General features: G+C 40.2%; 1 protein-coding gene across 1 annotated transcript in view; it reads left to right on the forward strand.

Annotated features, from left to right (window-relative positions):
- Nucleotides 1-13,609, forward strand: part of CWH43 (cell wall biogenesis 43 C-terminal homolog) — a 29,142-nt gene continuing 15,533 nt past the window's right edge. Inside the window, exons 1-7 of the mRNA XM_074589267.1 lie at nucleotides 1-116; nucleotides 1,016-1,207; nucleotides 4,969-5,089; nucleotides 5,222-5,376; nucleotides 6,712-6,913; nucleotides 8,191-8,279; nucleotides 10,133-10,387. Coding sequence (XP_074445368.1) covers nucleotides 74-116; nucleotides 1,016-1,207; nucleotides 4,969-5,089; nucleotides 5,222-5,376; nucleotides 6,712-6,913; nucleotides 8,191-8,279; nucleotides 10,133-10,387 — 1,057 coding nt within the window. The 5' untranslated portion in view covers nucleotides 1-73. The remainder of the gene's footprint in view (nucleotides 117-1,015; nucleotides 1,208-4,968; nucleotides 5,090-5,221; nucleotides 5,377-6,711; nucleotides 6,914-8,190; nucleotides 8,280-10,132; nucleotides 10,388-13,609) is intronic.

The raw sequence follows: 13,609 nt of genomic DNA on the forward strand, positions 1-13,609 counted from the left end.
ACTCGGCTGCGGGCGAGAGGGGCGAAGCCTCCGCCGAGCCCAGCTCAGCCCAGCCGGGCAGCGTGCCGGGGCGATGTTCCCTCTGTGGAAAGCCGTTCTCTCGGAGAGCCTCCTGGGTAGGTGGCGGCGGTGCCGAACGACGTGGCTGGGGGGGCTGTGAGGGGCCGCGCGGGGGTTAACGGGGCCGGGCGGCCTCCTTCAGCCCCCACCTTGGGAGCCCTGCGGCGGGGCAGCGCTGGGGTCTCTCCGGGGAGCCCGTAGAGCCGTGGGGCTTAGAGTTTGTGAGGAGATGTTGCCTTTCACAGGTGCTTCAAATAAGCTCCTCTGCTGGAAATGAGTAAATAATGCCGAGTGTTCTTCTTCGGGGTTTTTTTTTTTTTTTTTTTTTCTTCTGGTGGCTTTTGTCTCTTGGATTTATTGCATGCCCTCGGCTCGGTGTTTGTGCAGGTGCTGGTGAGCCGGCGCTCAGCCGTGCAGGTCCCAGCCCTGAGGGTGGTCACCAGAGAGACCCCCTTGCCCACCACCTGTGGGCTCAGGTGCTCGGTGCATCTCTTGCAAAACCTGTAGAAAACCATCCCACAGTGCCAGTGTGCCTGGGAAAGGTGTTCAGGGGAGAGTGGCGCACTGATTTACTAGAACAGTTTGTTTCGCCACCGATCTGCCTTTGAGGAGTCCTGAGGCTGCGGGTGGATTACTTATTTTAGCCAGCATTGCTCCCTCAGAACACTAACCCTTTTCTAGATTGGGCGCTCCTTCACTGAAGAACAAAGCAGGAACTACTGTCTGAGTGGGGGAAGAGCTGTTTTCTTCTCATCGTTCTATTTCCTGGGAAAATGTGTTTATTTAATTTGCAATAGCAAATACTCCCTCACCAAAAGTGGCTATCATTACTTGAACTACTTTCAAATACATTTGATATTCTATATTTGGAAGTATAAGATGGTATATTTTTAAGTAATCTCCAGGAAACCATGCTGTTGAAAATATATGATGGGTTGTTTTCCTTTTTTTTTAGGCTACATTTCTTGGTCTCTTTACCATGCACTGCCACCAATGATCTATTACTTCCCCCTTCAGACACTGGCACTCACGGGTCTAGAAGTTTTTGCTGTTGCCTTCTTTTCTCCAATATTCTTGGTATTTGGCCCTTTTTGGAGGTTGGCTAACAATAAGTACATCTTAGCCCTTCTGAGACTGACTGTGGTTGGTAAGTATGCACTGTAGTGAGTTATAGATTCCATCTTGGTATAAAGGCATAAGAATAAACATTCTAAATTGCCTCAAAATTCAGATGATTTTGAAAAGAGACAGGAGTAAGAAGTTCTTGTTCTCCCAAACTAATACTTTTCTTTTTCTCTTGAGCTTTTAGATACGGTCAGGGGAATATTGTTTGCATCCATTGTGTTGGTTTTTAGCCCAGTACTGCATAATTAAAGACAAATCTCATTTCACTTTTATTTCTAGAAGCTTTTAAATGAGTACGTCATACCCAATAGGAAAAAAGTTTTCGACATTGCACAGAGATCAGGAGAGCAGGTGTCTTTTGTATAGCAGTTCTGTGTCTGTGACAACAGGTAGGGAAGAGGTGTTACAGAACAGCTCGGTGCTATTATGAAAGTAATCTGCTGTCAGTGAAACGTTCTTTTTGGTAGACTTAATTTCTGGAGCAGTTTTTTTTTTTGTTAAATAATATTTTTTTTTCTTTGTTAAATGTATCTGTATGCCTGTAGCGTATTGATGGGGTTATAGGATCATCCTGTGAGATGGCTCTCGTATTGTCAGTTGCACAGGAAGAAAGTTTGATCTCATATTCAAGATAAATCCACCTCCCTACCCATCCCACATGCTCCTCCCTAGACCAAGACTTGCTGGGATTCTCTCTGTGGTCCCTCTTTGGTGCAAGCCTTAGCTCCTGTTGATTTTCTGAAAGTTTGTTGGGAGAAGGTTTGGCAGCTAGAGCCACATTCAGAAGCAAGCTATTGGTAATGAATTTGCAACACCTGGATGAACTCAGAGGAGATAAAAGGTCTCCATCCTGTGTACAGGGAGAATGCTGCTGCTAATTGGTGTCTTTCAGAAGGAGCATTTTCTGTCTTCTTTTTCAGAAGCAGCAGTTCCTGGCTCCTCGCTTATCAATACAAGATGAGAATCAGAGAATCACTTTCCATATAATTTTCTTCTTTTACTGGTAGAAGACAGCACAGGATCATCGTATTTACTTTCTCTGCATGACTTTAGTTTTAAAAAGAATTCTTGTTCTTTATCTCTAAAAAGATACTAGAGCTGAACACAGCTCATTGGTTTTATCAGTTTAGATGAAGAATAGTTTTACCATGTTCTTTTCTTTTCTACTCTTTCTGTCATATCTGTCCTAATACTCTTTTGGGCCTTTTTTAGTAAGCTTTACAGTGAGCAGAGTCTTCCACTTCAGCAATGCTCAGTGCATTGCCTTCTACAAGATCTGCTAATTTAGAAACTAGTAATGAGTCTAAGCATTTCAAATTGCACGCTGCATTCCTTCAGATATCACAGTAACACAAAATTTATTTAAGATTAGTCCTTCGGGTCATCTTGCTATGTTTACTAATTCACTTCGCTAGAAGAGCTGGAAATCACTTATTCTGCTGAGTAAAGAGCAGTGACAGGCCTGTAACAGTGTGTAAAGTCCGTTGGTTTATGCCATTTTGCTTCACCTGAATCGTAAGCTCCTGAAAATATTAACTACAAACAAAAAGCTAGCTAGCACCTTCAGCAGTAATCTAGGGAAAGGATGGGGAAACTGAAGCTGTATACATTCTTACTTTTGGGCTCAGCTGAGCATTTCTGTACACAGAAATGCTCCTTTCGTGCCCGAACAGGAACTGTTCCCACAGTGACCATATCCCCCTGCTGTTTCCATCTCCCAAATGGTCCTAATACTGCCCGCCCCTTGGCAAATCTACACCATATTCTCTCCCAGTTCTACTGTACTTACTGTGATTCCCCTTACCTGTTGCTCCACAGTGAGCATCAGCATTTGGGGAAGATGTAAGAGCGTGTTCTTCACCCTCTTTGTCTCCAGCAAAGAGTTTATCAGCCAGTGGTAACTCAGTCTTTTCTTGCCTCCCTACTGCAGGTTCTCAAACCACTTCAAGTTATCCGGAAGCCCTTGCACAGGCAGCACTGGGCTTTAGGACTTTCTATATGTATCTTTTTATTCGGTTCTCATCACTCCATTGTCTTTTAAATTTGTCCTATCACACTGTGCTGCTGTTTCTTGTATTCCTCAATTATTCCTGCTTTCTTTCCTTCTTCGTAACTAACACTTCTTCCTCCTTTCTCTTTTTGATCTTTTCCTCTTCTCAGAAAGGCCATGGCCTTACTCTGGGGCTTGTCGAATAAAATCAGGCAGAACAATCTGCCCCATGCGTGCTCCACCACATTCCACTGGAAATAAGCAGTTTTCAACTTCACAATCCAAAAATCTGGAAATTCTTCATGCTTAGCTAAAATGAGAAAATTTGGGGGGATGATTTTTTTCTGTTTTGATGGAAAAGGCTCTTCCTGTATTCATTATCCTTCTTTTTGCCTTTTCAGGAAGCTTTATTTTCTCCAAAACTTTTAATTTCCGTATCCTTTCATGCTACTCGATTTTGTGTTATATTTAAAGACGACCAATAACAATGACCTACCCCTCTGGTAGTGTCAATTTGAATCTATGTCTTCATACAACACACAGTAAATTTGCATGTTTGGATAGATATATTTACTTTTTTGGGTGTAGCTGCTCAGCAACAAAAGGTGTGTCTGCTCTAAGTAGGCAAACTCACCCTAGCTTTAATCTGGCTAGCACAAGTGATGAAAGATTTGAAGAGGCAGAGTTGCGGATTTCAACACAATTTATTGACAGAAATCTGTGTGCATTGTACATGCAACCTCTGCTAAAGTCCATACAAATACATCTTCATTACACATCGATTTAATTTACCATCTTAGCTCTAAGCTTTGTGTCTTTTACTCCGAGCAGCATGAGCTGCTATAGACAGTTGGAGGATTCCAAGCATGAGGTGCCAGAATCAGCAGCTCCATTTCTGGTCTTCCTTGCTTAAAGTCTCCTGAAGTTTGACTCATCCTTACTTAGTAAATGGCTGGTAGCAAAACGATGTTGCCTCTCCTGCTGTTTGTCACTCATCCTGGGCCAGAATTTGCGACACTGACTGAAGTTCTGAGAATGTATGTGACCCATAGCCATCTGAATTGGAAACTTGCTAGCGGAGTTTAAAACTGCTGATAAATGTGAGGTCACTGTGCCCTGGGAAATGGCACGTGCACAGCCTCTTTCAGTGAGGGGAGTGTCAGTTTCCAGTAACAAGATGACACAGGCTGCTAATACCACTCTGAGACTAGATACTGGACCAGAGAAAGCCTTGTTCTCACCCGGGGAGGCAGTTGCCTACTAAGCTGTGTGCAATGTATGGCGACTGCTCCTTTCTGAAAGGGATATGGCTTTTGCCACAGTGCGCGTACTTTTATGCCTTTTGAGTTATATAAGTGCACTGTGGCAAAAGCCATATCCTTCTTAGAAAGGAGTAGTCACGATACATAGAGTGTTAACGGCTTTGGAGTTATGTAAGAGCGCTGTTCAGGAATATCTGTATGCTTAGATATTTTATTTGTATATCCTATTTATGGAATCAATGACCGTAAGTATTTAAATTAAGGCAATCACTGCAGTCTTGGATAATCATTTAATGTTATTTTTTTCCCTGAAAATGGTGACTGCTGTAATGTCATCCATAACTACCTAGTTTCTATCCATATCTACATTTCTTTGATTTATTTAAAAACGTGTAGTGTTACGTGTTTTCAGGTTAATGGTGTAGCCATTGAAATTACAGACAAGATTGAACTAATGCACAGGAAATCCTTATTACTTGATCTCTATTGCCCATTAAAGCAACCTCTGTGTGCGTGTGTGTTTGTTTGTAGGAAGCTTAGCATCATACCAGGCACCAAATGCTTCAATTAGACTGTTCATCTTGGCTGCAGGTGTTTCTTCGTCATTGCTGGTTCAAACAGTAACATGGTGGTCAGGAAACAGTTTACAAAGGTATCTTTTTATACTGACAGAGTTGTAAATTACGTTTCTTTATATTAAAAGGTTGGTTTTTTTGTGAGAAGTTTTTTTTTTGTTTTTTTTTTTTTCTCAAATGCATCGCTATTCCAAAACTGATTCTTACAGGTTCATCAGGATATGGGGCTTCATGCTAGGCAAGATAATGCTTCTTGTTCTTCGCATCTGGTATACATCACTAAACCCAGTCTGGAGCTCAAAAGCTGCCAATACTGTCATACTGACCCTTGGTTTTATAGCAGCAGTGGAACGAATTTATTCAGGTAAGCATATGACAGCAAAGATGCCTTTTGTGAAAACATCCTAAATTATACCTATCTATATGTCACTGGGGTTTGATTTTTTTGGTTTTTTTTGCTCAGTACAGTCTGCTTTTAGACCTGATGTATGAGCGTTGCAGACTTTAGAAACCATGGGGTACTTCCATCTGCCCATAACATGGTAGAATCAATATTGCAATTCATACAAGCTGTAGTAAGTTGATGTTGGAACTGCCAATTAATTGCAGTATCAATAATGTGACAGTAACACAAACAAAGGCATAACCTAGACCAATAAAATCAGAATGGCTTATCCTCATTCCAACATGAAACATCTGTGGTATTTCTGTTATTTTGTTAATTCAGTCTGCTCTTTGAGTTTCTCTGCCAGTGCACATCCTTTGACAGAGAAGGAGAGACAGGACAAAGCTGGGGAACAGCTGATGTGACAAAATAAACAGAAAGAATTGGAAAACTGGATGACTTGTCCTTGTCAAAATTTGCTTGAGTTCTTGGAGTGTCTGGACAGAGTACCCAGCAGTGGGGGCCGGCAGGGGCTAATCACACTTTAAAACTGTGAAGGTAGTATTGTCAAGAAACACAGCGAAGCTGGGCTTGTTAGTTAAGGCAGCTCATGTTAAATCCTCAGAAGTTCCTTCCTTCTCAGTATAACCTGAATTAATTAATTGAAAGATAAGACCTTATCTATGTGTAAGTAGGTATAAATTGGCGTGGTGTGTATTGTTTGTAGACTTGCATTACATGAATGAAGCCTGAGCTTCCATGATAATTTAGAAAGGAAATCTACTGCAGGAGATTAGGAAGGGAATCTGTCTTCTTTCTAGGTGACAAAGCAATATGTCTATGCAATTAAAGGTGCTGCTTTCTCCTTAGAGCAGAGAGGGCCTAAAGTGCATGGAAAAAGGAGAAGAGAAGGAAGGGAATTTACTTCTGGCTTCTTTGGAAGTGTCAGGTTTTGCTCTTATCAGAGTTTAGAGTTTCAGAGAACAGAATCCTCTGAACAAATTCTAATAACTTTTCTGCTGATTTTCAAAGCCAATTTAATTATATAAATTCCAGTAGTATGAAGAGTAATCATATGGGCAGGTTGTAATTTTTGTACACTTAAGGTGAGTAGCTTTTCCTGATAGACTCAGGAATGTTATTAGAGATTTTTTTGTCTTATCGATTTCCACGAATGATCAGATAAGTTAGCTTTTGTGTTTGAGCCCATAATGTATTCTGGTAACTTTGTGATCTTGGTTATTTCTTTTTCTCAGTGACTCCTTCTAATAGGATTTGACAATTTGTTCAGCTATATTTCTGTTTTTTTTCTAGGGGGAGACAAGAAGAAACAAGAAGCAAACAAAACTGGTAATGCAGTTAGAGAGACTGTTTCCCACCCTCATTGGCTTTTGTCAGGGATTGCTTTTGGCAGCCTCATGTTCCTCACCCTGTGGATATTTGGGGAGGTCTCGCTAATTTCTAGATGGGCAGTAAGTGGACATCCACATACAGGTCCAGATCCTAATCCATATGGGTAAGTGGTTATTTTTTATTATTATTATAACAAAACAGTAGTCAAAAGCCAGTGCTGTAGTGGGTGATGAATTAAAACTCAACCAGCTGATGGTATAAGAGCTTACATAGAATAAAGTGGGTACAAGGACCTTCACACAGAAGACTTGTGGATTCATTCTTGCTTTCACATACCTCTGAGCGTTGCGTCTCTACCAATAAGTCTTAAAATTTTCTAATACAGAATGATTTTTATTTCAGCAGTAAAAAAGTTGATTTGCCACATTGTAAAACAATTTTTGAAGTAGGGTCTCATCTCGCGGGTAACAGGCAATAGGACAAAAGGAAATGGCCTCAAGTTGCACCAGGGAAGGTTTAGATTGGATATTAGGAAAAATTTTTACGCTGAAAGGGTTATTAAGTGTTGGAACAGGCTGCCCAGGGAAGTTGTTGAGACACCATCCCTGGAGGTATTTAAAAGATGGGTAGCCATAGTGCTTAGAGATATGGTTTAGTGATGGTTTTTGTCAGAGTTGGGTTGATGGTTGGACTCGATGATCTGAAAGGTCCCTTCCAACCTAGGCGATTCTATGATTCTGTGACTGAGGTTCAAGGACTTATGGATGAAGCGCATCTATAATATGCAGTAAATGAATCTAGCAGTTGACTTCAGAGAGGACATGGTAGGAAACAGTCTACCTCAGAGACACATGCAGATAAAAAAAGTAAACTGTGTGCAGTATTAAAGGATGTACTTCTGTAAAGTTTTGGTTAGTAAGAACTTAGTCTTTATATTGTGTGGCTTGCTCAGGCTCCCAGATCTAGAATAACCAGATTAGTTTTTCTGAGTCAACTACCTGTAGCGGCAGGCGAGGTGGTTTATAATATGGAATTAGTATACACAAGAGCTACCCAAGACTGATAGCAATGTTAGATGCTGGAGGATACCCTATTTGACATGAAGAAAATACTTCTGTTTGGGGTGGATTCCTCCCTGTCATTTTCTCTGAGTTCTTTTTTCTTTTGTACCCAGTATTTCAGTGGAGTGCTTCTGCTGCCTTATGTAGCACGCTTATACATTGTGATAAAATGCCATTATTTTCAACTGATGTTTTTCAGATATAGTAAAGGGTGTGAGATAAAAATATTTTGTGCTCAAATTGAGATCTGTTTAAAATAAAAGGATTATAAAATATTACCAAACATCCTTGTCTGTATGTCTACAAGTTTCTTTTTCAACGCCAGGTGTTTATAAAATTATATTAATGTATGATTTCTTTTTCCTTATTGTTGTATTAGAGGTACAGTTCTGTTGGGCCTGGCTCATGGACTGATGCTTCCATTTTGGAGCCGGTCTTCTGTCACCAGTTTTGCTTGGTTTCTGGTAGGTAGGTACAAATCCTGAGCAGAATTTTTCTTTCTATTACCTTACTCCCTTTACTCAAGCCCTTTGACCGTACGCCACATCTCAGAAAAGTAAATTGCTAATCAAAGCCTCTTCTTCTCTCTCACTGACTGTAGCATATGCGTGTCTGACCATTGACTAAGGGTTATAGGCCAAATCTCCAGGCCACTGCAGAGCTTCAGAAACCCCTGTTAAGGTTCTGTTTCCATGAGTATCGTGTTGGTTCTCCCCGTCCGCATTGAGTAAGGCTACATCTAAGGTTATGGGGTTGAGATGACACAAGCCTCTTGATTCTGCAGGGGGCACAATAACTTGTAATGTAATGAGTAGTTCACCTGCAGGCAAACTTGCATCCTGTCTCCTAAGTTGCCAAGATCTCCAGGCAGTAAAAAGCAGTATGAACATCAAGGCAGTTCTGCTGGAGCAATATATTTGTGAAGCAGTCTGGGTGGTGGGGATAGAAATTCAAGTGCTGGATGTGGACCTCCATTTTCAGGAGGATGGTATAGCTATGCTGTGGAACAAGCTATGCATGGAGCAAGTAGGAGGAGATGGAAATAATTCTGCTCTTGAATTGTGGAGAGGTGTATTTTCCATATGTTCTCAGCATGGATGCAGCGTGGTTTAATTTGTAGGCTCATCTGAGTGAAATTTAGTCGTATAAATGCTGTTTAAAAAAAAATGTAAGTCTGCTTCTTTTTGTCCTTAGCTAACTGTTTGTAGAAGAATAAAAAGCAGTACTTCCTACAAATGTTTAATAATAAATTGGGACATATCAAAATACAGGGACCAAAGGAAATGATGAGTTATGTTTTGCTTTTTTCTTATTTACCTTTTCTTTTGGAGCACTTAAAAGCCAACACTTTGAAGTCATTTTCCACAACCTCGAAGACAAGAAATTTAATGCAAACTGGGTTTCTCTAGTCAGGAACCGAAATAAAATACCAAATATCAGGAAAGTCACAATAAAGGCAGAGAGCTGGCAATGCTTAACCCATCAGTTGCCCAAATAATTTACCTTTTGGTACAGGTGTTAGTTTTAAGAAATGTGTGTGCAGATTGTAATGTGAGTATGAGCATTTGATTTTTGATGTACACACATTGCTAATTTAAAACAAGTACAGAATGCTTTGTTAGCTGATTGAAGCATTGTAGTCTAAAATTCTCAGAACCTTAATGTATAAGAGTAAAATATTAAATTTTTTTCCAACATCAGCTATCATGATGTGAAAGTTAGTAAATGTTTTCTTACTTAAAATAAAGTTTTGAGTTGAAGTCCTCCGGTTAGAGAGAGTTTCCGTGGTTGTAAATGTTTTGTTTGGGATCAAATCCCATCACAGTCAAAGATGGTATGGTATATCGAGGATCTTGCAGTTAGTAAAAGATTAATACTTGTTTTCTTTCCCATCATATGGTTACCTAAAGGGAGAGAAGATCAGGGAGAAGTATCATTTCTCCTCACATTAACCTATTTGATTCTTTCTGTGTTCTGTTAAAGGAGGTTCATAACAGGCAGACCTGCTAACCTCTTAAAAACTGCATCATCCGTCTTGTTCTGGGAGAGCTCTGTGTAAGAAAAACTGTTCAGTTTTGGCTCTTGATGATGTTTCTCTGATGTCTTTTTGCTTTACTGTTTTCAGTTCAATAGGCAATCTTTAAGATAACGAGATATCTCTGCGTTTGGCTATGGGGAATACCTGTCTTTCTCGTGATGCCGTTCTCATGGCTGCAAAGCACAGTTATATTTCCCAGGTGCTCTTTTTTTCCCGTGAAAAAGAAGGTGGCAGATAATATGCCTGACTGTGACTTACTCTGTTCTTTTCTGTTCCTTCACAGGTTTGGCATCTTCAGCTGGTCTCCTTTATTTACACACCTGGAGTGCTGCTGTTGCAGGCAACATTCTTGCTGTCTTTACGATGTGTATGTGGCCTCAACTGGCTGGACGCTTTGTTAGCTGTCTGCACCCTGGGAAAGCCATGACTACAGCCATGTTTGCCTACGTTCTTGAATTATTCTTCTGTGTATGGTGTACAGCTTATAAGTTTGTACCTGGAGGAATTTACGCTAGAGAAAGCTCCCATCTTCTTTTAGGTACGTTTATGACTATGAATAAATACAAATATGCTTTCTTTAGACTCACCCACATGTTTAAAATGTATTTAGTATGTAAATAGTCTTTCCAAATGCTCAGCTCCTGTTTGATTTACTATGGGTAAGAACTTCTATGAGAAAATTAGTGAAACATGCAAAAAATAATTCCTTTTTTTCTTTACTGTTAGAAATGGTTTAAAATGTGGGCAGAAAATGAAATTCGGTTGAGGGAAAATTATGAAGTGAAAAAAAGTCTAATAACTCAAAACACAACTGAGGAAGAGTTCTGTTAATCAGTCACCCTACAATATGGCTGCAATCCAGGGTGTGAATGCACCTGTATGCTAGGTACCCAAGATTGCAGTATGGTATCTCAGGTAACAGTGTAGTTTTTGGAAACTTCAGGGGTTTATGAAGGCTGTGTTCCTGGGACTGTAACATAATTCAGTGCATTATTTAGCCCTGATCTGAGGAGCAAAGTGCAGCATCCTCCTGATCTAGCTAGTCTGCATTTGAGACCTGAGCTTCGTCTCCCCGTGGCTGTACCTTATGCTTTGTGGACACACCAGCATGTTTGGAGGAATGTCGATAAGCCTGCAGTGTAAGAAACTTGTCAAGAGGAGAGGAAGAAAAGAAATTGTCAGGGATTTGCTGTTGAGGAAGAATTGAGGAGAGCAAATATAAAGGTTTTAGCAAAATGATCCCTTGATGAAGGTGGAGAGGTGGAAAGAAAACCAGCCCTTTCTAGTTTTGTCTCCAGAATTATTTTCTTATTAGGTGCTAATGTGTTTCAATAGCATATTTCACTAATTATATTTAAACAATGCCAAACATTGTCTGGGGCTAAGTATGTGGCACACTTTAAAATGTTACACATTATCCTGTGTTTTGTTTGAAAAGGATTAATGAATGCCGTGCTTGACTTGTTGCTCCCATAGTTTTAGATTTTTGTAAATGTCTTTGAAACCACTTTCTGTCACTCCAGTTTCTTAGTCTCCATTTGTGTTTCATATATTACAGCAATCACATGCGGGGTTTCAGTTTGTTTTGTTTTGAGGAGAGTTCCATCACATTTATTGCAGTTGTCTTTGTTCTGAAAACACTTTGGGAGTCTGTAGAAACAGTTATCTCAGTTAATTTAATTTTATTTTTTTGAAGTTATATGAAGAAAGCGTGTGGTAGAAGAATGTCAAATGCTTTCTTGAGTAATGCTTTGACAAGAAAAGCTGTTGTATAAAATCCCTCTCTGTCACTTCCTTTGAAATACAGACTTGTGACTAATTCACCTGGCATGATGACTGGTTAGTAACACAGAGATGGCCCTAACTTTCTCTTTGGTAAATAGAAAACTGTGAACTGAACCTGTCTCAGCTGATGGCATTACATGAGTTTATATTCCATCTGAGAATCCAGTTTCTGTCTTTTGGATGCCATCCCATTGCTCATGAAAGATTTGCAGATTATACCATTGAGATCATGTATTTGTTGCTGCACTTCTTCCCTTGCAGCTTGGCTTTCTGGCAAACTGCTTGTTTTCTTCTGGTTTCTTTCAGGTGCAAGTGCTATTTCTTGCTTTCTCCTCCTGTCCAATATCCTGCCTTTCTCTTGCCACAGTTTGGGTAGGGAACTGCACCCGGAAAAGGGACGATGAAAGTAAGACCATTATATTCAAAACTTCTGTGCTGCTTCACTGTGGTGTAACGTAATGCTGAGGGATCGGATCCCTGGTCTTCCATCAACTTTAATGGCTTTGAATCAGTCTCCCTTTGAGAAGGTTTTTGTGTGTGCCCCCTTTATCATTGCACTACACCCAGCTTCTTGGGTCTTTCACTACAGCTAATGTAACAAGTCAGGTCAATAAGAAAATACTGAGTAACGGTTATTTTCATCTTCAGCTATCACTCTGAAATAAAACATGACTTCTTTAGTTAATTAACTACGCCACAAAGATATTAAGGACATATTCGTTTTCCAGCAGAGCTCTTATCCAATTCATTATGTTCCCGCTTTTTCTTTGCAGGTAATTAGATCCTTTAGCTCATGAGGGGTCAGAAAAGAGCTTGTACTATTAATCTGAACTACCTATTGAAAAGATACCATCACAGTGCATTGCAACAGTTAGTGCACTGAAATCACTCACTGCCTTTTAAAATGTGTCTGTAGGTGTGCTTAGTTGTCTATTCTTAAGAAGCACAGCTGCTTCTGTTGACTCTGGAGCAAAAGAATACAAGATGCTGCTGTGTTAAACTGGCCTCCCAACCTGCTGCAGTCTGCTTACATTGCTTTAGAGCAAACTATTGAGCAGTTGCTTTTGTAGTTCTTACATAAAAATGTGTTGCTTGTATCTTGGTGACGGAGCAGTTCATTTGCAAAGATAATAGACATCTACAATCAACAATGTATTTTTTCATCAAGCTGTTATTTTAAGGTTCTGTAATAGGGAGGTGTAACTTAATTGTTCTTGTCCAGGCTAATTCCAGTAAGCTTTGAAAGCACTGGCCTGAGCTGGGAGTTGTAGCAGTCAATAGGGGCCTTAAATTATGATAAAACGCTTCATCTACTGGGTGATAGTCTTTTTGACGTAATACCCTGAAACTGTACTGCAAATCAATGTTTGCTTGAGAGTGCTGGCTAAGTGCACTCGAGGTTCTGTGGAAGTTGGTGTTAGGATACGCAAAGGTGAGGAGTCACTACTTTGGCCCAGATCGAAGGATTAAAATATTTTTGTTTTCATTGATCTCCCAATTAGTACATGAATGGAGGAAGGGAAGACATGGCTTTAAACAAATGTTTCACTAACAGAAGAAACCTGATAAAATGTGCAGTAGTGGGACCCAATAGTACCATCAGAGTTAAAATATCTCTGCGTTTCCATAGTGAATAATGAGACAGGTTTTGAGGATTGCTCTATTAGCACCCAGCGCAGCCTGATGCTTGGGACCACAAAGTTATCAGGTAATATCATGATCCTTAGGCTGCTGGGTTGCAAGGGAAGAGCTGGAACAGCTGTAAGTTGCATTAGTGTCCGTAGCTCCCCTTCTGCTCAGCCTGAAAGACCCAAAAATGGACTATATTTTGGAGCTCACTGTAGTCCAGAGTAGAGTTCATAATGTGAAGCGGTCTTTGGCTGGATACTTTTACTATTAGGTCTGCTCTGCAGTTATCAAAACAAAGCAGGCTTAATAAGATTGTTTCAGGTGTATTAAATTTTAGCATCAGCTT

This window comes from Larus michahellis, chromosome 5 (genome assembly GCF_964199755.1).
Source record: "Larus michahellis chromosome 5, bLarMic1.1, whole genome shotgun sequence".
In the NCBI taxonomy this organism is placed as follows: domain Eukaryota; kingdom Metazoa; phylum Chordata; class Aves; order Charadriiformes; family Laridae; genus Larus; species Larus michahellis.